General features: G+C 38.1%; 1 protein-coding gene and 1 long non-coding RNA gene across 3 annotated transcripts in view; one reads left to right on the forward strand and one right to left on the reverse strand.

Moving 5' to 3' along the window:
* Positions 1–3,665, reverse strand: part of LOC113626070 (uncharacterized) — a 119,844-nt gene extending 116,179 nt beyond the window's left edge. For both annotated transcript variants that reach the window (XR_003435012.1, XR_003435011.1), the window contains exon 1: positions 3,495–3,665. This is a non-coding gene — a long non-coding RNA (uncharacterized LOC113626070). The remainder of the gene's footprint in view (positions 1–3,494) is intronic.
* A 147-nt stretch (positions 3,666–3,812) lies between these two features.
* The window catches only part of TMEM184C (transmembrane protein 184C), a 31,485-nt gene continuing 10,854 nt past the window's right edge, over positions 3,813–24,443 (forward strand). The window contains exons 1-4 of the mRNA XM_027117130.1: positions 3,813–4,505; positions 12,788–12,918; positions 13,017–13,053; positions 13,700–13,905. Coding sequence (XP_026972931.1) covers positions 4,383–4,505; positions 12,788–12,918; positions 13,017–13,053; positions 13,700–13,905 — 497 coding nt within the window. The 5' untranslated portion in view covers positions 3,813–4,382. The remainder of the gene's footprint in view (positions 4,506–12,787; positions 12,919–13,016; positions 13,054–13,699; positions 13,906–24,443) is intronic.

The raw sequence follows: 24,443 nt of genomic DNA on the forward strand, positions 1-24,443 counted from the left end.
CTAGCGCTGAATAATACTCCATTGTTTGAATGTACCACTGTTTATTAAACTCTTTATTATCTAATCTTGGTTGCTTCCAAGTTTGGGAAATTATGAACAAAGGTGCTATAAACATCCATGTGCAGAAGATTTTTTTTGTGGACATAAGGTTTAAACTATCTTTGGGTAAACAATAAGTGCGATTGTTGGATCCTATGGTAAGAGTGTGTTTCATTTTGTAAGAAACCATCAAACTGTCTTCCAAAGTAGCTATACCATTTCACATTCCCACCAGCAGTGTATGAGAGTTCAATCACTGGTGAAATCCTCAGCAGCATTTGGTGTTGTCAGTTTTCAATTGTGGCCATTCTAACAGGTATGTAGCAGTATGTCATGGTTATTTTAATTTGCATTTCCCTGATGACATATGATGTGGAGGATCTTTTCATATGCTTATTTGACATCTGGATATCTTCTTAGATGAGTTCTGTTAAGGTCTTTGGCCCCTTTTTTAATCATGTTTTGCTGCCTTGTTGTTGAGTTCTTTGTATATTTTGGATACCAGTCCTTTAACAGATGTGTCTTTTCCAATTTTTTTTCTCAGCTTGTGTCTTTCTTCTAGTTCTCTTGAGCTCATTGATTCATCAGGTCAGGAATTAGGAGAAGGCAGAGCTAGAATGGCTTCCTCTGGTCCATAAGTCTAGCACCTCATCTTGGAAGACTCAAAATGCTGATGGGTGACTCAAACGGCTGGAAGCTAGAATCCGCTTCTTCACTCACATGACAGGCACCTGGGCTGGGCTAACTGGAGGGCTGGGCTCAGCTGTGACTGTCACTCAGCATACCTTCAAGGGCCCTCCTGATGTGTCTTGGGCTTTTCACAGCACACCAGCCTCAGACAGTTAGACTTCTTACACAATGGCTGAGAGTTCCAAAAGCAATTGTTCCAACAGATAAGGTGGAGTTGCATGGCCTTTTATGACCTAGCCGCTAAGGTCATATGGTGAGGATGATCACTTTCACTGTACTCTATTGGTCAAATCAGTCACACCCTTCCCAGATTTAAGGGGAAGGGGTACAGAGTATATATTTTTATGGGAAGAGTAAAGAAGTTGCAGCCACATTTTAAAACCATCACAGACATATTTCCATAGAGAGATACGGTAATAAATGCCAAGGGGTTAACAGTGCCCACCTCCCAGAATCCCTCAAAGCGAATTTTGTTAACCTATTATTTTAAGTCAGACTAATCCAAACATATCCTCCATGGATGGCAAAATTTCACCTACCTATTTTCATGTGATACAGTAATAAACAGAAACTTCATTTTATCTATGTAAATTGCATCAAGAATGACTAACAGCTTGCTTTTGATCCCAGTACCATCTGCTAGTTATAACCATTTCTTATTTTTCAAACACAATCAAGCTCAGATCCACCCTCAGACTTAGGCTAAGTCATATCCTAAGAAAGAATACAGAGAACACCTAGAGCAAGTAAAGCAAGTAGATCAGGATCATGCCAACATTATGGCTCCTGAAATCAGCGGCCAATCCTTGTCTCAGTGATTACTAGACTTTAGGATTTCACGGACCAAGAACAATTTCAGGAATAAAACAAATGGGAGCAAATAAAGTTACCAACTTTTTATTTTCCAAAATAAGAACATCTAGAAAACAACTACTCTGTAACTATCATCACATTAAAAAAAAAAATAGAATGGACAATTTCAAAATAAAGCATAATCCTTTAGAATGAATAAGTTTGACCATATAAAAACTCACTATGTATTTTTTTTTCTTATTTCTCTGCTCACCTGTAGAACCTTCATCATGAATGAACCCCAGTTCACACACTGGTGTGGGAAACCACCTGTGCATCTGACATTCTGGTCCCTTCCCTCCCTTGCTTTATTCTAATAGTTCTAGAACTTTAGCTTGCTCCTAGAAACTCAAACTAAAAACAGACAGGGACTTCCCTGGCAGCCCAGTGGTTAAGAATCGGCCTGCCAATGCAGGGGACATGGGTTCGAGCCCTGGTCCAGAAGAACCCACGTGCCGCGGAGCAACTAAGCCAGTGTGCCACAACTACCGAGCCCACGCACCACAACTACTGAAGCCCGCGCGCCTAGAGCCGGCGCTCCTCAACAAGAGAAGCCACCCGTGAGAAGCCCGAGCACCACAATGAAGAGAAGCCCCCGCTCACCGCAACTAGAGAAAGCTCACGTGCAGCAACGAAGACCCAACGCAGCCAAAAATAAATAAATAAATAATTTTAAAAATAAATAAAGACAGACAAATAAGTAAATTATTATAACATGTGAGTGCCATAAGGTTACGGGTCGGGGGGAGGGGGACAGGGGATCAAGGAAGTTTTCACAAATTACGTGAAAAAGATTTGCCCATGAGGAAGAATGGGAAAGATTATTATAGATGGCAGTGACTGTGGCTGAAAGCACAGAGACAATCTATGTATGCAGTATATCCAAGGAAGACTATATTGTGTACCAAAAAAGTAAGTAGTGGATATACTTAGTTGTAGAGTAAGGGTTACTTTTCTCTTCTTTATTCTTCTATTTTTTGAAATTCACCAATGGAGTATGTGTTAATTTAATGATCAGGAAATTTTTTAAAATAATGACTTCAATTTTGTAGGTTAGTTTACAAAGAACAAACAAAAGGCCTATTTCCCTTTAAGAAATCAGTTTGTATTACAAGAGGCCAAATTTTAAAAAGGAGATGTTATCAAGCTCCAAACTTTGGCTAGGACCCTGGGGAAGACAACATTCCCTCAGTGCTTCTGTGAGAATCTTAGTCTGGGTGTATTCAATACTGCAAGCCTTCTTGTCCATATATGGTCATTAGTCAGAAATTCTCAGGTGGCAGGTACTGACAGGTCCAATGCTGGAGTCAGACATCAAGGTTAGAATCCCAGCTCTACCACTAACTAGCTCAATGAGCTTTGCAAACTACTTAACCACTTGAATCCGTTTTCTCACCTGTAACATGGAAAACTGCCTACCTTTGGGGATTTTTGTGTACATCAACTAATATAATGTAAGAAAAGCGCGTAGAAAAGGACAGATATAGGACATATTTGTGTATCTAATTGAGAGGTACATATTTGTTTGCTCTATTGGTTTAGGAAGGCTTTAAATCCCATTTGCCATTTGTTTGCTCTGGTTCAGCTCAAAGCTTTAAGCACATAAAATTTCTTTGTCAGTTGTAATGTCAACTCTCTGAAACTTAAATGTATGCGAGTTTTTAACAAGTTCCAAATGCAGTACTGCTTCTAAAATTAAGCTATCCCTAGAATGATCCTTCCGCACAATCCCGAAATAACTAAGTGGCTCTACCCCTAGATTCTGGCAACTGACACAAAACTAGGTGGACGTTTCCCTTTCTTTTTTTTTTTTTTCTGTCGTCTTAGTCCAGCTGACTCCTCTATCCACTCCCAGGGAGAATCGGAGATGTTCGTGCAGATAAAGGTTCAGCTCTAAGGTAATGGCCTCTTACCCAGGCTTTCTTAAAGCTGGAATATAGTCAGCAGAACAATGTAGTAGGAGTTCCTCATGTGTTCTCAAACGACCTATACAGCTTGCAGAATCCTCCTTGGCCACTGGGCCACCCGGCAGCGACGGCACAACTTCCACACACCTCGGCTTCATCCAACCTTGTACCCTTGGTATCCATCCCAACAGCCCCGCCCCGGAAAGTGACCAATCAGAGAGTGGGAAGTGAGCCGGATGGGGAGGGCCTATCTTGGCGCTGTCCACGAATCACCAACCTCAGACAGCGGGGGCGGAAGCGGAAGCCCTGGTTTGGCCTTGGTTCCGCCTTGTGGGACTGGCCCGTGGGAACCAGTGAAGAAATCCTGGGGCTGGTGGGTTAAGTTTTCATCTCTTATCTATCAGCGGAATCGGCCGAGTAGACGGCTGCGAGCGCGGGAGGGAGGGAACTTCACCGCCCAAGAAAAGTGAGCGGGCAGGCAGCCGCGGGGCAGAACCGAACTGATTGCAGGGTCTCTACAGGCCGGTCCGGCTTGGCGCCGCTCCCCTCGAGGCCATGCTGCAGGCGGAGCTCCGGGCGATTCCTAGGTGAGAGCAGCGGCTCTGCCGGGGATTCCACCGCGGAAGAACTGGGTAGATGCAAGGTGGGGAAGAAAGAATGCTGACCGCACTGCTCCCCAGTAGTACCCTGAGCCGCCGCGTTTGTGGCAGCAGCAGCAGTAGCAGCAACAGAAAGCACAGCGTGGGCCGAGGAGGCGGTTCCAGCTGGTGAAGTCGCTCCACGGCTGTTTTTCCGTAGTATGCGAGTCGACAGAACAGCCAAAGAACAGAGACCCCATTACCATCTCCTTCGAGCTATTTTCCCTTGCTACTCGGAGCTGATTTATGCGGAAACATGCCTTGCACTTGTACCTGGAGGAACTGGAGACAGTGGATTCGACCTTTAGCGGTGGTCATTTATCTGGTGTCCATAGTGGTTGCGGTTCCCCTATGCGTGTGGGAATTACAGAAACTGGAGGTAAGAGGGTCCCGCACCATCCGCCTCTACCCTTTCTTCTACCGTCCTGCCCAGCTAAGGTAGCCTATTTTTATCCCGGATGCTCCAGACCTGATATCCTGAAAACCATGTCCTGTAATGAACCCGTGACATAACCTGTCTGGTTTCTGGTTGTTAACGGTTTTTCAAACCATGCTACTCGTGAAGGTAGGACCGAGAAAATAAAATATATTAAGATAGCTGCTTCGGAGAGCACTGTTTTGCAAACATTCATCAATATCCTGAAAGTAAGGTAACTTTACTTCTGAAATCTGATCTGTTTAAATATTAAGACTTAACTAGATCTAAAGACCAGGTGTTGAATTTTATTAGCATTTAACTAGCTTCCTGAATTAAAGGGTTCGAGTTGGTTTAACTTCGTTTTTACTTTAGAAATTAACTCTTAACAAAGGTTTTGAAAAAAGTTCCTTGTATATTTTTTGATGTCATATTCTTATTATGACATCAGTAAAGTACTATAAGCTGAAAGACCCCAAGGTAAATATTTAACTAAGTACTTTATAAAACTTGTAATGAACTTTTAAGTTTGAAGTTCATAAAATCCAGGGAAGTATTTTTACTTAGAAACAACTATTTCACAAGAGTTATGACAAGACCATGGCTATTTTAGGCCTTTTGTGTGGGAACAACCTTTATGTAATTAAATGAAATGCATTTAATATATGTTTGTTTTCTGTATGTTCACTCAATTTTTTTGGTTGACTTTTCTAAACTAGCATAGTCCATATAGTTATTCTTAATATTACTATAATATTACACTACATTAAGTATTTCTAGTTTGTTAGATATTTAGGTTACTTCCATAATTTGTCTACCAGAATTCATATATAGACATCTTAATACAAATAGGGTTTCCTTACTTTGGAGTATTTCTTACTTTGAAATATAGGAACTATTTTAAAGATTAATACTATGTATAATAACCTGATTTAAGACTTCTCTTAGTTGTTGGTGTCAATGACAAAAAATTAAGAAAGAGATGGAAAATTTTATTCAAGCCAAACTGAGGATTATAGCCCAGGTGACAGTCTCTCAGAGAGCTCTGAGGACTGTTCTGAAGAGATAAAGGGGGAAGCCAGTATATACGTGATTTTGGCAAAGGGGGTATGTGCAGTCAAGCGCACATCTCGGTAGAAGGTCACAGGTCATGAGGAACAGACATCTAAGTTAATGGTTTTAGTGCTTTTCTAAGTATGGGAAGATGCAAGAATCCAGGTTCATAAAAATTTTCTCCTGAAAATATCTACCTGAAGACAAGTTTTCCCAGAGCACAGAGTGCCTCATCCTGATCTTGACCCAACACACACCCCAAATTCCTTTCAGGGTGTATTATTCCTTTCAGGGTGTATAGCCTCAGTGGCTAGTGATTTGATTCTTGTAGAACTGGATGGTGGGCAGCAGTCTTTATTTTACAATCCCTTCCTTTTCGGTCTCAATTTCAGCCAAAGTTTGGGAGGCATTTCGACCAGTTTGTCCCATGTGGCTAGGAATGCTAATTCCCAGGTCAGGTGAGGATTTTGTTGATAGGCCACTCAATGTGCTATTACTGGACGAGGCTCTGTTAACAATAACCAAAAGCCTCTGGGCCACCTATCTTACTGTTACTGTCCAGGAAACGGTTCCCTCTTCTTGTTGTTCTCTCTTCCCATATAGAAGAAGTTACACGATTACGGTTATGGATCTTATAGAACTATATATTTGGTCAGTTGTTTCAAGTGGCCTAATCATCATTAATTTTATCTGAGTCTCAGTCACACATTTGGTAATGCAAGAAACAATAATCTTGTAAAACAGGCAGAATACAAGTAATTTAGCTAGTAACATTAATAACGTCATAAGTAAGTATTAAGCTACGAACTTCGTTAGGTATGGCCCGGTATCTCCCCAGGTCGTCTGACCAGTCTGTTCTGCACCAATCGCTGTCTTTAAGGGGAATGGTATATTGGCATTGCACATAAAGCTCACCAGAGATGTCTGCACTGACAAGGCTAGTGGTGGGTCACCGTAACACCTTTCAGAATTGAAAAAGGAATGTTATCTTCTAGGGAATTATGTGGCTGGTACCAGAAGGAGAAAAAGTGATCACTATGGTTGAGCAGGTATTTCTGCCATTGAGGAGGTCTGGTTAATGCATAATATAGATGCGTGATGCATCTAGAGGGGAGGGAGGAGGCCAAAGGGTAGAGAAAAAGTTCTATGTGTAAATATTTCTTGTCTTGCCTTAAAATGTAAATTTTTATTTCATCACTGATGTCAACTGTACTTTTTCAGTACGGGCTTTTAAGGACAATTTTAATCTGCAATCTCGACTGCTAACATCCTGAGCCAGATTCTCATCGTGTATTCCCTGGACTGTTCTGAACATACCAGCCAGAGTGTCCAGTTAAAACAGAAGTCACGTTATGTGTGTCCTCTGAAAGTTTTCCAGTCACTCCTAGTCCTGGATTAAAAGCCAGTATTCCTGACTATGGCATTGGAGCCCAACATGATCTGAGACCACCCCCACCTCACCGCCCTGTGACTCTCTCTCCTCAGTTCCTGGGTCTCCTCGACACTTGCTTTGCTCAAATGCAGGGCGGGCTCCCTCCTTAGGGCCTTTGCATGTCATAATATGCCTTTCTGCAGACGGTATTCTCATTCCTTTGTGTCCTTCAGGTTTTTACTTCAATGTCACCCAGCTACCCGGTTTAAAAATCGCAAGCTTCACTTCCTCAACTCTTCATATCCTCTTCCCTTCTTTATATTTTTTAGGACTCACCACCATCTAACAGGATACATTTTTTATCTTGTTTTCTCCTTCTTCTCAAATATCGGATACTTAATAAATGATTATTTGAGTCCCAGTGATAAATCAGGCTGGTATTCTGTATGGTTAGAGAGAGAAGCATGGCACCTACTTTCATGGAACTTGGTGGTGGAGACAAACACAACCAGCAAAAACAAATCAATAAAATAAAATTATGTAAAATGCTTTGAGGAAACTAAAAAAGATCTAAAAAGCGAACAAGCAGGGCAACATTATTACACATCTTCAAAAGACAACTCTACCAGCCTATGGAAAATTAAGTGGAAGTGGAAGAAGTTAGAAAGTTCTTTAAGGTAGTTCAGAGGTAATGGGTGCCTGGGCTACGATGACTTATGGCCCAAGTCAGGATAGCAGAAACAGAGATGGAAAAGTGAATTTTAAGTATCATTGGAATTGAAGAAACAGGGCTTGACACTGGATTGGATTGGGGAAGAGAGGCAGTGGGAGAAAGGGGGAAATCAAGAACCACTCTGAGTTTTATGTCTTGAACAACAAGGTAAATGGTGATGCCAATTACCAAGATGGAAACTTGATAGATAAGGACAGGTTTGAAAGCATTTGAGTTCTGTTTGGGACACTTAGTTCAGGGTATATGAGAGACATTCCATTCACATGGGCACGTCAAATATGCTGTTGGAAATGCAAGTCTAGAGCTCAGAAATGTTTGAGCTGCAGATATAAATATGAGTTGTCAGAACAGAGATGGTTTTGAAAGCCATAAAAATGGATGAGATTATAAAGGGGAAGAAGAAGAAGAAAAAGCAGAGGATTTGGCACCAACATCTATAGGTCACAGGGAAGAATAGGAACTTTAAAAAGCAGCAGCAGCCAGTGGGGAAGTAGGATGCCAGGAGAGGGGTGTCGTGGAAGCCAGAACAGAAGGACAAAGTAGTGAACAGTCTGCTGCGGAGCCATCCATTGGAGGGTCATTTGTGATCCTCATCATGGTTTCTATGGAGGTATCAGGTCCGAAGCTAAAGGGAGTTGTTTGAAGAATAAATGTGGAGTGAATAAGTGGTATCAGAATATGAAGACAGGGACTTCCCTGGTGGCGCAGTGGTTAAGAATCCACCTGCCAATGCAGGGGTCACGGGTTCCAGCCCTGGTCCGGGAAGATCACACATGCCGCAGAGCAGCTAAGCCCGTGCACCACAGCTAGTGAACCCACGTGCCACAACTCCTGAAGCCCACGCACCTAGAGCCCGTGCTCTGCAACAAGAGAAGCGGCCGCAATGAGAAGCCTGCGCACTGCAACAAAGAGTAGCCCCCGCTCGCCACAACTAGAGAAAGCCTGCGCGCAGCAACGGAGACCCAATGCAGCCAAAAATTAATTAATTAATTAATTTTAAAAATATGAAGACAAGTTTTTGTTCATTTTGTTCGTTTTGAGTATTTTTTGACTCAGGAGAATGAGTGGCACAGTAGATAGAAGTGTGGGTTAAGGGAGGGTCCCCCACCCCCACCCCACCCAACCATTGTGTTTTGTTGTTAAGGTGTTAGAGACACTAACCACAGCATGCCCCTAAGATAAGGCATAATTTTCTTTAATCTTCTTAAAAGTCCTGAAGCATAGGAATTATCCCCATTTTACAGATGTGAAAACTGAAACGGATAAGTGGCTAAAGTGACACTATGCTAAGTACTTAATATACAATCATTCTCATTATTCACTGGATGAGTTTATGTCTCTAAAATGCATAATACTGTGCCCGGCACATAATAGGTGCTCAGTAAGCCTGAATTATCACTATTGTTTTTAAAATATCATCACTATTGTTGCAGTGGGGCAACAGTTCTGGGATAGCAGTTTCGGATAGCATTTTCATTGGGATTAGCTTCACAGCTGAACACCTAAAGCAAAGTTAAAATGCATCTGATTGATCACTAGAAAAAGTAATTGACATGTTTAGGGACAGTTTCGTATGAAAAATACTTGTCTTTTAAACATCAGAATCACAATGCTCACCCTGTGAGAAGTCAGTGGGAACTAAGGTTGTAGAAAACTAGAGGTTCAGCTAGCCCATCCCATGTCCATGGGGCATATGCTCATGACTGGAGTGGCCAGGTGACCATCTGCACTACTTAAACCATCTCTCTCATTCTCTTACTTGGTTGAGCATGTTTAAGTGAGGTCATGTAAGTTAAATGCACACGTCAGGGACTTCCCTGGTGGTCCAGTGGTTAAGACTTTACCTTCCAATGCAGGGGGTGCAGGTTCGATCCCTGGTCGGGGAGCTAAGATCCCACAGGCCTCGGGGCCAAGAAAACAAAACATAAAACAGAAGCAATATTGTAACAAACTCAATAAAGACTTTAAAAATGGTCCACATCAAAAAAATCTTTAAAAAAATAAAATAAAAAATAAATGCACACATGATGTCATGCTGCTCTGCATTCATTTCACCCTGCCCTGCTGGTCCTATGTTCCAAGTAGCTACTCTGTGGAAGTGCTCCCTTCTTGCCCTCAGGACAAGTGGGCCCAGAAAGCACTCTCCTGTTTCTCTTTAACTCTCTGCTCTGAAAGCCTTTGGTTGAGTGAGTTAACTCACTCCTGGAGGCTGGTCTTTAATGGTCTTTTTCTTTCCTCTCTGCTTTCTTCAAGTTACCTTAGGAAAAAAAAAATCGACACTACTTATCTCTTCCGTGTTTTGTGAGCCCAATAAACTCTACTTATGGCTGATAAGTTTAACATTAATTGTATCCTTCTATCAGTGTGTCTCAAATGTGAATAATTTATTTAGAGATAAATGTAAATTAAAATAAATGTAATAATCATATAAATAATTTGTACAGATACCTAGAGTTGACTTGTTACATATAATGTCACCTAAATATGTACACACATAAAATAGGTTCAGTTCTTATGCACACAGCTTTTTAAATAGCTTAAAAATCAAAACAGTTATAAGACCAGCGATTCAAATTAGTGGCATTAATGTGGACAGGTGATGTTTTTCTGAAACTGATTCATCACTTGCAATGTAAAACTGGTACTATATGATGCAAGATTTTAAAAATTTGGAATCACTATACTGAAATGACTCTATTCTCCAGTCACTTTTTTTGTTTGTTTTGTTTTTTTTAACGTCTTTATTGGAGTATAATTGCTTTACAATGGTGTGTTAGTTTCTGCTTTATAACAAAGTGAATCAGTTATACATATACATATATCCCCATATCTCTTGCCTCCCTCCCACCCTCCCTATCCCACCCCTCTAGGTGGTCACAAAGCACCGAGCTGATCTCCCGGTGCTATGCAACTGCTTCCCACTAGCTGTCTATTTTACATTTGGTAGTGTATATATGTCCATGCCACTCTCTCACTTTGTCCCAGCTTACCCTTCCCCCTCCCCGTGTCCTCAAGTCCATTCTCTAGTAGGTTTGCATCTTTATTCCTGTCTTGCCCCTAGGTTCTTCATGACCATTTTTATTTATTTATTTATTTATTTAGGTTCCATATATATGTGTTAGCATACAGTATTTGTTTTTCTCTTGCTGACTTACTTCACTCTGTATGACAGAGTCTAGGTCCAACCACCTCATTACAAATAACTCAATTTTGTTTCCTTTTATGACTGAGTAATATTCCATTGTATATATGTGCCACATCTTCTTTATCCAGTCACTTGTTTTATGACCGTTTGCAAAAGAACTTTCTTCCTTATAGCACATGGAGGACACTTGACCATCATTAGTCACAAGCACATAATTTTTCTCTCAACTCTACCACCAAGTTCTACCTTTTGGCACTAAGGCAATCATAAAAACAAATGTAGGCATTAAAAGTACTTGGCACTACTGTTCTTAGTGATCACCTTATAATGAAGATCTAGAATATATTATTATTAAGTCATCATTAAAATGAGTACTGAATTTTAAATGAAACTGAGCCAAGGAAAAATCTCTGGAAAATTATTGTTCAGACGTTCTTTTCAGAATTTTCACCTCTGCGTATTTGCTTTTGACTTGCTGCTTTGATTAATCTCCAGCATTCAGCAAGACTTTTATTTGCTTTTCAAGTTTTCCATACAGTTGAATATAGAAATTCATTGTTGTAAAAATACGTTTGTTCTCTATACTTTTGTTTTCTACTTCTTTAATCTTTGACCCTTTATGAAAAAAAATCTTGTTTAAAACAGCAAAAACTACAAGTTGTGGGCTTAAGTTCCTTTTCCATTAACTGTTCAAACTCCTCAAGTACTAAAAATAAATGCCCACCGTTTTTGCTTTAAAACGTTAGCATTTGCATTTTTTTTTTTTTAATTAAAAGGATTCACATTCTTCAAGGCAGGAGTACAAGTTAGCATAAAATTCATTCCTGAGGGCCCGTCAGATAGAACAGAGTTTCAGCTAAATTTGTTTTTACCAGAAAGCGAGTGGATTACTTCAACTCTATGTTAGGATGAGGTAATTCAAAGTATATTTTTAGAAATTGAGATTTTAGAGATTAAAATGTTGATCAGATATTGACTTCCCTGGTGACACAGTGGTTAAGAATCCGCCTGCAGATGCAGGGGACACGGGTTCAAGCCCTGGTCCGGGAAGATCCCATATGCTGCAGAGCAACTAAGCCCGTGTGCCACAACTACTGAGCCTGCGCTCTAGAGCTGTGAGCCACAACTACCGAGCCAGCACACCACATCTGAAGCCCACATGCCTGGAACCCGTGCTCCACAACAAGAGAAGCCACTGCAGTGAGAAGCCTGTGCACCACAACGAAGAGTAGCCCTCACTCTCTGCAACTAGAGAAAGCCTGCACGCAGCAACGAAGACCCAACTCAGCCAAAAAAAAAAAAAAAGAAATTAGATCTTTTGAAAATGTAATGTCCTGAGTTGATAATGTTGTATATAAGAGGGGCAGCCTATATTAGTGCGGGTCCCTTGGACAGGAGTTGTGGCAGTGCTTAGCAAATTGGAGGGTCAAAAGACATGATGCATGTAAAGAACTCAGCAAAGTTATCAGGCAAATAGTCAGCAATCAGTAAGTGTTTTATTAACATGTTGTGTAACAGTAAAATTTGCAGAAAACGTTGATTTGCAGATTTTTATGCAGACATAAAAGCAGAGGAATAAACCAGAAGAAGATTTCTAGATTTAACTTGCAGAAAATTTTAAAACTTTTGTACATCCTTAACACAATAATCAAATATAAAAGGCAGATAACAAGTTAGGGGGAAATGACATGATGTTATTAATATTCTTAATGTATACAGCGCTGTTACAAAAGGCCACGTGAGGAAAAATCCACCCCCTCCTTCCACAAAAGCATAAATGGGCTGTTTATTGAAGAAGTAATAAAAATAGCCACTAGTCATTTGGAAAATATTGAGCCTCGATAATAATCAAATAAATAAAAAGTTTTAAATACAAATATTTTATTTAGCTCTTTAGTTTTAATATCAGAGAACTTATACTAACATATTCTTTGCTGATTAAGGTTGGAATACACACCAAGGCTTGGTTTATTGCTGGAATCTTTTTGCTGTTGACTATACCTATCTCGCTTTGGGTGATATTGCAGCATTTAGTGCATTATACACAACCTGAACTACAGAAACCAATAATAAGGTAAATCTTTATATGTTTTGATTCTACTAGTGTTGTGTTGGCTTATCTCATAAATATGATGTAAACTGTTTTAAATTTATGTTTTGCTTTCCAAATAGGATTCTTTGGATGGTACCCATATACAGTTTAGATAGTGTAAGTATGCTTCATTTTATCTCATTAACTAAGAACTTGTTTGATGATGCTAACTGTAATTAAGGTAATAAAAGGAATATTATTTGGCAATAAGGAGTTAGGTTAATAAGTGAAAAGGTTCACTTGTTTTTAATATTAATAGAGAAGATAAAGTATAATAGAAAAGGCAGATGTTTTAAAATTTAAGATTAGTAGCTCTTAGTCCTTTAAAGAATGTAATACTTAAATTACATTATCATCCTTTTTATTTATTATAATATTTATTTGGACCAAAACAGAAATCTTTCCCAGTGGATTCTAGTACATGCAGTTGTTACAGATAACTGCTTTAATTTGATTAAATATAAAGAAAATATCTTTAACATCATTTTCTGTGATTGTGTCAAGAAGTTTCAGATTATATTTAAGAACTCAAGTACATAATTTAACTTCTCTCTTCATATTCATTATTTACCCCCAACACAAATGTTTTTGTTTACCAATATCCAAGATGTTTATTGCTTTTAAAAATTCATTTCACAGATTGGTAGCCCTCGTAATGATAAAATTTAGAAAGTTTGATCTAATTATGTGAGTACCATGAATTGGAGTGGTAATTCATTTTATCGTAGTTGCAACTGTTTTTAACATCTGTGCTTCTTCATAGTGGATAGCATTGAAATATCCCAGCATTGCAATATATGTGGATACCTGCAGAGAATGTTATGAAGCTTATGTCATTTACAACTTTATGGGATTCCTTACCAATTACCTAACTAACCGGTATCCAAATCTGGTATTAATCCTTGAAGCCAAAGATCAGCAGAAACATTTCCCTCCTTTGTGTTGCTGTCCACCATGGACTATGGGAGAGTAAGTATGTTTGGTTTTAATTCTTTTATGTTGGGTTTTATTTAAGCAGGTTTAACTATCATTTCTCTGCAAAGTAGTGTGTTAAGTACTATATGCAGGATGAAAAGTGTAAGACAGAGTCCGTACCCTCATGTAGTTCATAGTCAAGTGTGAAGACTAAGAAAACACATTTTTATAACCCACACATATAAGATAGTTTCTTTTACATTATTCACCCTAAATAGAAAATTAAAATGTTGTGGGGAAAAAACCTTAGAAACCATTTGATCAACATCCTTTTACAGTTGGGAACCAGGGTCTGCAGAGATTAACTTATTCAAGTCACACAGTGAATTAATGGCAAAATCAGGTCTAAAACTCAAGGAGAAGGTAGTCTAGGTGGGGAAACAGCATTTGATATGAAATTAGAGCAACAAATAGCAATGTTTATTCTAGTAATATGTAAGTTGGCCTTATTGTACATTCACGTAGGACAGTAAAGGAAAATAAAGCCTAAAAGGTTAAGTTGAAACTAAGATTGCATTTACTCTATGAATTTATTTTTCGGCAGGAAACATTTGAAGCCAGAATTTTAGAAAGATTAATTTTACAATACTATGCAGGATGCGTTAGGGGGAGAAGAGTCCAGAAGGGAAAATAAATTAGGAGGTTATTATAGTAGTTCATTTGTGAGATAAGCTGAAGAGGAGTGTGAAATTGGAATAGAAAGGGAGAATAAGAGAATGCAACTGGAGAATCAACAGGACTTGATCACTGATAGAAGGGGATGTAGGTGGAAGTTGCAAGCCAGTGTAACTGGAATGACTTGGAGGAATCAGTGTAGATATATGGCCTAGGGTTAGCTCCATTGCCTTCCATGCAGTACGGAACCATTTCTACAACATCAGCACTAAATGGAGCACCTAGTATGTGCTAGTATATAGATATAATACATATAACAGATGTGGAACTTAATGGCACTTACAGCTTGGTTAGGAATTAAATGAAGACACAAATATATAGTTACTTATTTCAGGAAATGCTATGAAGGAAAAAGAACAGGAGTCTATGAAAGAGGGTAGTAAGGAAAAAGTAACGTAGGTTGAGGATCAGGGGAGAGATATTGTGCTCAACTCCAAATAAAACAGGAACAAATAGGGATTTATAGCCAAAGAGATTGGGGTGGTCACTGGATGGAAAATTACTAAGGAGACATCAAGAGTAGGGGGATTCTCTCTAAACTGGCCTGATAAGAATCTTACTAAAGGCAGGCCAAGTAAACATCAAGGGTGAGGGAAGAGGAGCTTGATCGCATTTCCAGGGTGATCAGAAACTGGGGGGGGGGGGGGGGGGTGCCGGTGATGGGCGTCTTAGCAGGATTTTTTGCTCAGACTGACTTCACAGGCCAAGGACAGGGCCTAAGGATGATGCCTAGTTGAAAAGAAGGCTCAGAGGAGCCCTGTCTAAAGTTTGATCAAGGAGAGAGATCGTCAAGTGAGAAGCCATTATAGGATGTTAAGCAGAGAGGTCTGGTTTCCAAGATTACTTGTACTCTTTGTAGACTGAACTGGACGTGGGCATAGTTGCAAGAGATTGCAGTGGTCCAGTTAATATGATGATGATGATGATGGTGGTGGTGGTGGCAGTGGCAGCGGCAGCTTGGCTTCCAGCAGGACTCTTATTAGTACAGAACCTGAGATGAGGCTCTAGCTGCCTCTTCAGGCTGGCTCATCACAGCAGGTGGTCAGCCCCAGAGCTTTTTCAGATGATGCTATAGGTCAGAAGTTCCCTTTTCTGTGCTTGTGCAATTGATTTATTCCTAACTACACAAGCAATTACATTTATTCTTGTTAAGACTCTGTGTTGGTTTCATTTTTTTCCCTGAGACGCTTAGGTTCTGACAGCTGCTACCTGAATAATATCAGCAGTGCATCCATAACTGTAACCCAGGTTTTCTTTCCTTTGAAGACATTAAGCATTTAACAAATCCATGCCGTTTGGGGGTATGGTTTTAGTAATATAAAACTTCTCATTCTCTCGTATATAAGTACATTTTAGGTTACCAGTCTCTTTCTATTAGATAACTGGTGTTATATATATGATCATTACTCAGAATATTGCTGTTGAGGATAATTCAGTATAATGCTTTGGTTTTAAGATGCAAATGCCACGGCAAGTTTCTAGTCCTTAGATGTTAAAATTAAGTCTGCTTTTTGTACTCTGATTTCTGTGACATAAGCAGTGAGCACAATGAGTTTTCTTTTAATGAATTTTAGATTTTATGTATGTTAGTTTGTGAGAGGAGGGGAACATTTTACCCAGTGATTTAATACTGTTATGAAACAAATGTTTTCATGAAACAGTACTAACTCTTACTATGTATTCCCTTCCTCCCTCTTGTTTCTAAAATTTGGGTCACAGCCTACTGAATTACATTTGACACAATTTGAAAAAATTTGCCCTAGGGTATGTACCTTGCAGTGGATATGCTAGGTCTTTAGGTTTTATGCAACTTTGTGATAAATTGATTGCTGAAGTGGCAGTACCAAATTACTCTCCCATTAACAGTAGAAAAGATTTCTAATTGAACCACAGCCTCACCTATACTTAGAATTACCAGGGCTTCTTTATGTTTGCCTGTTAAGAGGGTGTAAAGGATTTCCCTGATTAGTAGTGAGGTTGAGCAACTTTTCATATGTTTATTAGCCACTTGTGTTTCCTTTCTGAGGAATGATTGTTTCTGTTTCTCATTTTTTAATGGGTTGTCTGTACAGGATCTTGATATGTTTAGATACTAATTCTTTATTTAATGCATGTTAAAAATATCTTTTTCTAGTTTTTGGCCTGCTTTGGCACTTTTACTATATCTTTTGATAAATGAAAGTTGTGAATTCTTATATTGTTGAATTTATCAATCTTATTTTATAGTAAGTACTTAGCGTCTTGTTCAAAAAATTCTTCCTGACCCCAGGATTATAAAACCATTCTCCTCTGCTTTTCTTCTAAACATTTCATATTTTTTCCATTAAAGCTTATAACAGGGACTTCCCTGATGGTCCAGTGGCTAAGACTCCGCGCTTCCACTGCAGGGGGTGCGGGTTCGATCCCTCGTTGGGGAACTAAGATCCCGCGTGCCATGCAACACGGCCAAAAATAAAAAAAAAAAAGACTTATAAACACATATTGATTTTTTTTTCATATGTTGTGTGAGGTAGGAATGCAGTTTCATTTTATTCCATTGCCTTCCTGACCTAGCACCATTCTGTCTCCTACCTCACTGGTCTATGTAGCCATCTCTGCTGTATATAAAGGTTCCATATATATGGGTCTATTTGTGATCTTCGTTTTTTCTGTTTTATTGGTTAACTTCTCTATCCCCGGACCAATTCCATACATTAACTACTATAGTTTATTAATAAGCCTTAAAATAGAAGGGCAGGTGCCCCACCCCTGTTATCTTGGCTATTCTTGGGTCGATGCTCTTACATATAAATTTTAGAATCAGCTCATCAGGTTGTTTGAAAAGCCCTATTGGAGTTTTTGTTTGTTTGTTTTTTTGCGGTACGCGGGCCTCTCACTGTTGTGGCCTCTCCCGTTGTGGAACACAGGCTCTGGACGCGCAGGCTCAGCGGCCATGGCTCATGGGCCCAGCCGCTCAGCGGCATGTGGGATCCTCCCGGACCGGGGCACGAACCCGTGTCCCCTGCATCGGCAGGCGGACTCTCAACCACTGCGCCACCAAGGAAGCCCCTGGAGTTTTTTGATTGGAAGTGAATTCAATCTTCAGTTTATTGACATTTTTATGGTTTTGAGTCTTCTTATCTATGAATATTGTCTACTCTCACTTATTTAGCTCTGCATTTATCTTTTGATTAAGTATAGTTTTCTCATAAAAGTCTTGTAAATCTTTTGTTGACCTTATTAACATCTTATATTTTATTGCTATTATAAATGACATCTTTTTAAAAGATTAGTTTAATTGCTGCCAGTGTGTAAAAAGGCAGTTGATTTTTGCATATTGAGCCTATATCCAAAAGTCTTGTTAAGTCTTCTTATTCTGTAGATGTTAATAAGTTCTCTGTAGCCAGTCATCTTCAAAAGAAGGATTTGTTTGCTTTCTAGTCTTTATACCACACATTTCTCTTCCTTCTCACTGTGCTGATGAGTACCTCTAGACTTTCTTGTATCATTCCTGGTTTTAAAGGGAATTCTTATAAAATTTCGCATTTGAATTTAATGTTTCTAAAGGTGTTTTGTAGGCATCCTTTATTAGGTTAAAAAGCTCCTTTTTACCCCTAGTTTGTTAAGAGTTCTTAATCATGAATAAGTATTGAATTTCATCAAATGCTTTTTCTATACCTATTGAGACAATCATATTTTTTTGCTTTTAACCTGTTAATATAGTGAGTTAGATTAATGGCTTTTCTAATGTTAAAATCCCCTTGCTTTTATACGATAAATTTTAAGTGGTTATGATGTATCATCAGCTTTTCTACATCATAAGCTTTATAGAATTTTTACAACTTTGTTCATGAGAAAGATTGGGTTATGATTTTCCTTTCTTATACTGGCCCTGTCAGGTTTCACATCCAAGTTTTGCTGCCTGAATAGGAGTTATTGCATTTTATTTATATATCACAGAAAGAGATTATATACTATACCTTGAAAGATTAGTTCTGGACTGTTCTTTGTGGGAGGACAATTATAGAACTGTTTAGGCTTCCCGTTGTTTCTGGAAAAAAATTTTTTTTTAACTATAGCATTTAGGAATTAAGCAGAATAGACAAAGTTTAAAAATGTATAGTTAGGGGATTTCCCTGGTGGCACAGTGGTTAAGAATCCGCCTGCCAATGCAGGGGACATGGGTTCGATCCCTCGTCTGGGAAGATCCCACATGCACAGAGCAGCTAAGCTCGTGCACCACAACTACTGAGCTTGAGCTCTAGAGCCCATGCGCCACAACTATTGAGCCCACGCACCACAACTACTGAAGCCCACGCACTCTAAGGCCCGCATGCTGTAACTACTGAGATTGTGTGCTGGAACTACTGAAGCCTGTGTGCCTAGAGCCCATGCTCCGCAACAAGAGAAGCCACCACAATGAGAAACCCGCCTACTACAATGAAGAGTAGCCCCTGCTCATTGAAACTAGAGAAAGCCCGTGCACAGCAACAAAGACCCAACACAGCCAAAAAAATGTATAAGTAGGGACTTCCCTGGTGGTCCATTGATTATGACTCCATGCTTCCAGTGCGGGACGCAGGTTCGATCCCTGGTCGGGGAACTAAGATCCCACGTGCCACATGGCACGGCCAAAAAATAAAAAATAAAAATAAAATGTATAAGCATATATCAGCTTATATCTTAATCTCTTTTGAATCTGTCATTGTGATTCCTTTTCCCTTTCTAATGTTACTAGTATCTCTATTTTTTCCTTGAACAGTCTTGCTGGAAGTTTGCCTATTTTTAACTAGTCTTTTTAAGAACTGACTCTTGGTTTTGTTGATTATCTGTATGTTTGTTTTCTATTTCATTAATTTATACTCTATTTTTACTTCATTTCTCCCATTTCCTTTGGTTTACTCTGTTCTTATTCTAACATGAGTCTTAGCTCATTAATTTCTAGCCTTTCTTCTTTTTTAATACTGCATTTAAAACTATATAATTCCGTTCATGTTCTGCATTCACTGAATCCCTGTTTTTGTTGGGGTATAATTGACATGCAACATTATATTAGTTTTAGTTGTCCAACATAACTATTCAATATTTGTATATACAATTAATGAAATGACTACCACAATAAGTTTATTTAACATCTATCGCCCCATGAATCCGTTTTCATATTTAACATTTTCATCATCATCCAGTTTAAGGTTTTTAAATTTCTGTTTGGATTTTTTCTTCACCCAAGTTATTTTGAAGTATTTTAAAACTTCCAAATATGAGGATTTTTTTTTTTCATTTTATTTATTTGCATTGTAGTCAGAGAATGTATGAGACAGTCTCTGAACTTGGTTAAGATTTGTTTCATGCCCTCTGGTACATAATCAGTTTTTATAATGGTTCTCTGTGTGCTTGAAGAGAATGTATATGCTGTATTAGTGAGTGGCTGTGTAGTGTTTATCTCCATGAGGTCAATCTTATTTTATTATGTTATTCAGTTTGTCTACATTTCTGTTGATTTTGGCTACTTGTTCTATCAGTTACTGAAAGAGACGTTGAAATTCTGCCACTGATAATTTGTCAATTTCTTTGTGTACTTGTGTCAGTTTTTGCTTTATGTTTAGATAGTTTCTATTCCAAAAAATCTTTTTTGTCTTAAAGTTACTTTGTCTGATGTTAACAGGTATCCTATCTTTCCTTTGTTTAGTATTTGCCTGGCTTACCTTTCACTATCTTTCACTTTCATCTTTTCTGTGTCCTTATGAGGTGTATAACTTTTTTTTTTAAGTTTAGTGTTTTCTTTAATTCTAATCTGATGATACATCACTTATACAAGGTATGCTATTTATATTTTTGTGATTATTGATATATTCATTTATAATTTTGGGGACTTTTTGTTCTGTCTCACTTTTTCTAGTTTCCTTTTTTCATTGATTACACTTTTAAAATAAACTTTTATTTTGGAATAATTTTAAATTTACAGAAAAGTTGAAAAGACAAGACAGAGATTTGCTATTACCCTTTATCCAGCTTCCCCTAATATTAACATCTTTTGTAATCCTGGTACATTTGTCAAAAGTAAGAAATAACATTGGTACAATACTATTAACTGCAGACTATTCAGATTTCCTCAGTTTTTCCACTAATGTCCTTTTTCTGTTCCAGGATCCAATCCAGGAATCCAGATTGCATTTAGTCTCTTTTTAAAAATATAAACTTTCATTTAATACTTTGAAAAAGCTATAAGAAGTTTGAGAAGGTCCTTCTAATTATTTAATAAATAATTTTAAAGTTTTTCAATCATTTCTGGGATACAAACAAATTTAATAAATGTAATAGACAAATCTATTTTATACCACCCACATTGAACAAAAGTTAATACATTACAGGTCCGTGATTCCATATTTGCAATTGTTAAAAAATGTATATATATGTACATAAAGCCTTGAAAACCAAAAGTTTTTTCATAGCTTATCTAGTGATAAAACTTTATTTATAATCTTTGACTATTTGTAGTTTTAATGTGACTATCTTACTGTTTATGGAGTACACTGCAGCTGTATCAATGTTGGGTTACAGGTGCTACTCCAAATCTCACTGATAGTTGATTACATTATTTTGTTGCTGTTTTTCTTATTCCATTTTTTTTTCCCTCACTACTAGTTTGGAAGTTATAGTTTCTATTTCTAGTCTTATTGTGATTATATAAAGCCCTATTTTAATCTTAAAAATTAGATATCAATTTTTGGATAGAATTTTTTTTTTTTTGGTAATTTTTTTATAGATTTCACTGTAGTGCATCAATTTATTTGTTCCTTACTCCTCTTGCATCTCAGATCTTCTGACTGGGATCATTTCCTTCTTTCTAAAGTATCGCCCTTGAAAGTTCATTTAGTGTCAGTGTATCAGTGGCAACTTTTCTCAGATATACTTAACCAAAAATATCTTTATTTTGCCCTCATTCTTGAAAGATAGTTTTGCTGGATATAATCCTTTGTTGACAGGAATTTTCTCCAAACATTTTGAAGATTTTGTTCCACCTAATTCTGGCTTCAATTGTTACTGTTAAACCTCTACTGTTAATCCAGTTGTCATTCCATTATAGGTGACCTATCTCCAACTGCATTTTTTTCGGAAGTTTTAAATTTTATTTATGTTTTTATACAGCAGGTTCTTATTAGTTATCCATTTTATACATATTAGTGTATATATGTCAATCCCATTATCCCAATTCATCATACAACCACCCCTCACCGGCCACTTTCCTCTCTTGGTGTCCATACGTTGTTCTCTATGTCTCTGTCTCTATTTCTGCTCTGCAAACTGGTTCATCTGTACCATTTTTCTAGGTTCCACATATATGCGTTAATATACAATATTTGTTTTTCTCTTTCTGACTTACCTCACTCTGTATGACAGTCTCTACATCCATCCACGTCTCTACAAATGACCCAGTTTCGTTCCTTTTTATGGCTGAGTAATATTCCACTGTATATATGTATCACATCTTCTTTATCCATTCATCTATCGATGGGCATTTAGGTTACTTCCATGTCCCAGCTATTGTAAACAGTGCTGCAGTGAACATTGGGGTGCATGTGTCTTTTTGAATTATGGTTTTCTCAGGATATATGCCCAGTAGTGGGATTGCTGGGTCATATGGTAATTCTGTTTTTAGTTTTTTAAGGAACCTCCACGCTGTTCTCCATAGTGGCTGTATCAATTTACATTCCCACCAACAGTGCAAGAGGGTTCCCTTTTCTCCGCATCCTCTCCAGCATTTGTTGTTTGTAGATTTTCTGATGATGCCCATTCAAACTGGTGTGAGGTGCTACCTCATTGTAGTTTTGATTTGCATTTCTGTAATAATTAGTGATGTTGAGCAGCTTTTCATATGCCTCTTGGCCATCTGTATGTCTGCTTTGGAGAAATGTCTGCTTAGGTCTTCTGCCCATTTCTTGATTGGGTTGTTTGTTTTTTTAATATTAAGCTGCATGAGCTGTTTATATATTTTGGAGATTAATCCTTTGTCCATTGATTCATTTGCAAATATTTTCTCCCATTCTGTGGGTTGTCTTTTCATCTTGTTTATGGTTTCCTTTGCTGTGCAAAAGCTTTTAAGTTTCATTAGGTCCCATTTGTTTATTTTTGTTTTTATTTCCATTACTCTAGGAGGTGGGAACAAAGGAGATCTTGCTGTGATTTATGTCAAAGAGTTTTCCTCTAAGAGTTTTATGTTTTATGAGTTTATGTTTTAAGAGTTTATGTTTTCCTCTAAGAGTTTTATACTGTCCGGTCTTACATTTAGGTCTTTAATCCATTTTGAGTTTATTTTTGTGTATGGTGTTAGGGAGTGTTCTAATTTCATTCTTTTACATGTAGCTGTCCAGTTTTCCCAGCACCACTTATTGAAGGGACTGTCTTTTCTCCATTGTATATCCTTGCCTCCTTTGTCATAGATTAGTTGACCATAGGTGCATGGGTTTATCTCTGGGCTTTCTATCCTGTTCCATTCATCTATATTTCTGTTTTTGTGCCAGTACCATACTGTCTTGATTACTGTAGCTTTGTAGTATAGTCTGAAGTCAGGGAGCCTGATTCTTCCAGCTCTGCTTTTTTCCCTCAAGACTGCTTTGGCTGTTCAGGATCTTTTGTGTCTCCATGCAAACTTTAAGATTTGTTTCTTTCTAGTTCTGTAAAACTGCCATTGGTAATTTGATAGGGATTGCATTGAATCTGTAGATAGCTTTGGGTAGTACAGTCATTTTCACAATATTGATTCTTCTAATCCAAGAACATGGTATATCTCTCCATCTGTTTGTATCATCTTTAATTTCTTTCATCAGTGTCTTATATCTGCATACAGGTCTTTTGTCTCCCTAAGTAGGTTTATTCCTAGGTATTTTATTCTTTTTTTTGCAATGGTGAATGGGAGTGTTTCCTTAATTTCTTTTTCAGATTTTTCATCATTAGTGTATAGGAATGCAAGAGATTTCTGTGCATTTATTTTGTGTTCTGCACCTTTACCACCTTCATTGATTAGCTCTAGTAGTTTTCTGGTGGCATCTTTAGGATTCTCTATGTATAGTATCATGTCATCTGCAAACAGTGACAGTTTTACTTCTTCCTTTCCAATTTTTATTCCTTTTATTTCTTTTTCTTTTCTGATTGCCATGGCTAGGACTTCCAAAACTATGTTGAATAATAGTGGCGAGAGTGGACATCCTTGTCTTGTTCCTGATCTTAGAGGAAATGCTTTCAGTTTATCACCATTGAGAATGATGTTTGCTGTGGGTTTGTTGTATATGGCCTTTATTATGTTGAGGTAGGCTCCCTCTATGCCCACTTTCTGGAGAGTTTTTATCATAAATGGGTGTTGAATTTTGTCAGAAGTTTTTCTGCATCTATTGAGATGATCATATGGTTTCTATTCTTCAGTTTGTTAATATGGTGTATCACATTGATTGGTTTGTATATATTAAAGAATCCTTCCATCCCTGGGATAAATTCCACTTGATCATGGTATATGATCCTTTCAATATATTGTTGGATTCTGTTTGCTAGTATTTTGTTGAGGATTTTTACATCTAAATTCATCAAAGATATTGGTCTGTAATTTTCTTTTTTTGTAGTATCTTTGTCTGGTTTTCGTATCAGGGTGATGGTGGCCTCATAGAATGAGTTTGGGAGTGTTCCTTCCTCTGCAGTTTTTTGGAAGAGTTTCAGAAGGATGGGTGTTAGCTCGTTTCTAAATGTTTGATAGAATTCACCTGTGAAGCCATCTGGTCCTGGACTTTTGTTTGTTGGAAGATTTTTAATCACAGTTTCAATTTCATTACTTGTGATTGGTCTGTTCATATTTTCTGTTTCTTCCTGGTTCAATCTTGGAAGGTTAT

Source organism: Aethalodelphis obliquidens, unplaced genomic scaffold (genome assembly GCF_003676395.1).
Source record: "Aethalodelphis obliquidens isolate GAN/ISIS:26980383/991018 unplaced genomic scaffold, ASM367639v1 scaffold17, whole genome shotgun sequence".
Lineage (NCBI taxonomy): Eukaryota > Metazoa > Chordata > Mammalia > Artiodactyla > Delphinidae > Aethalodelphis > Aethalodelphis obliquidens.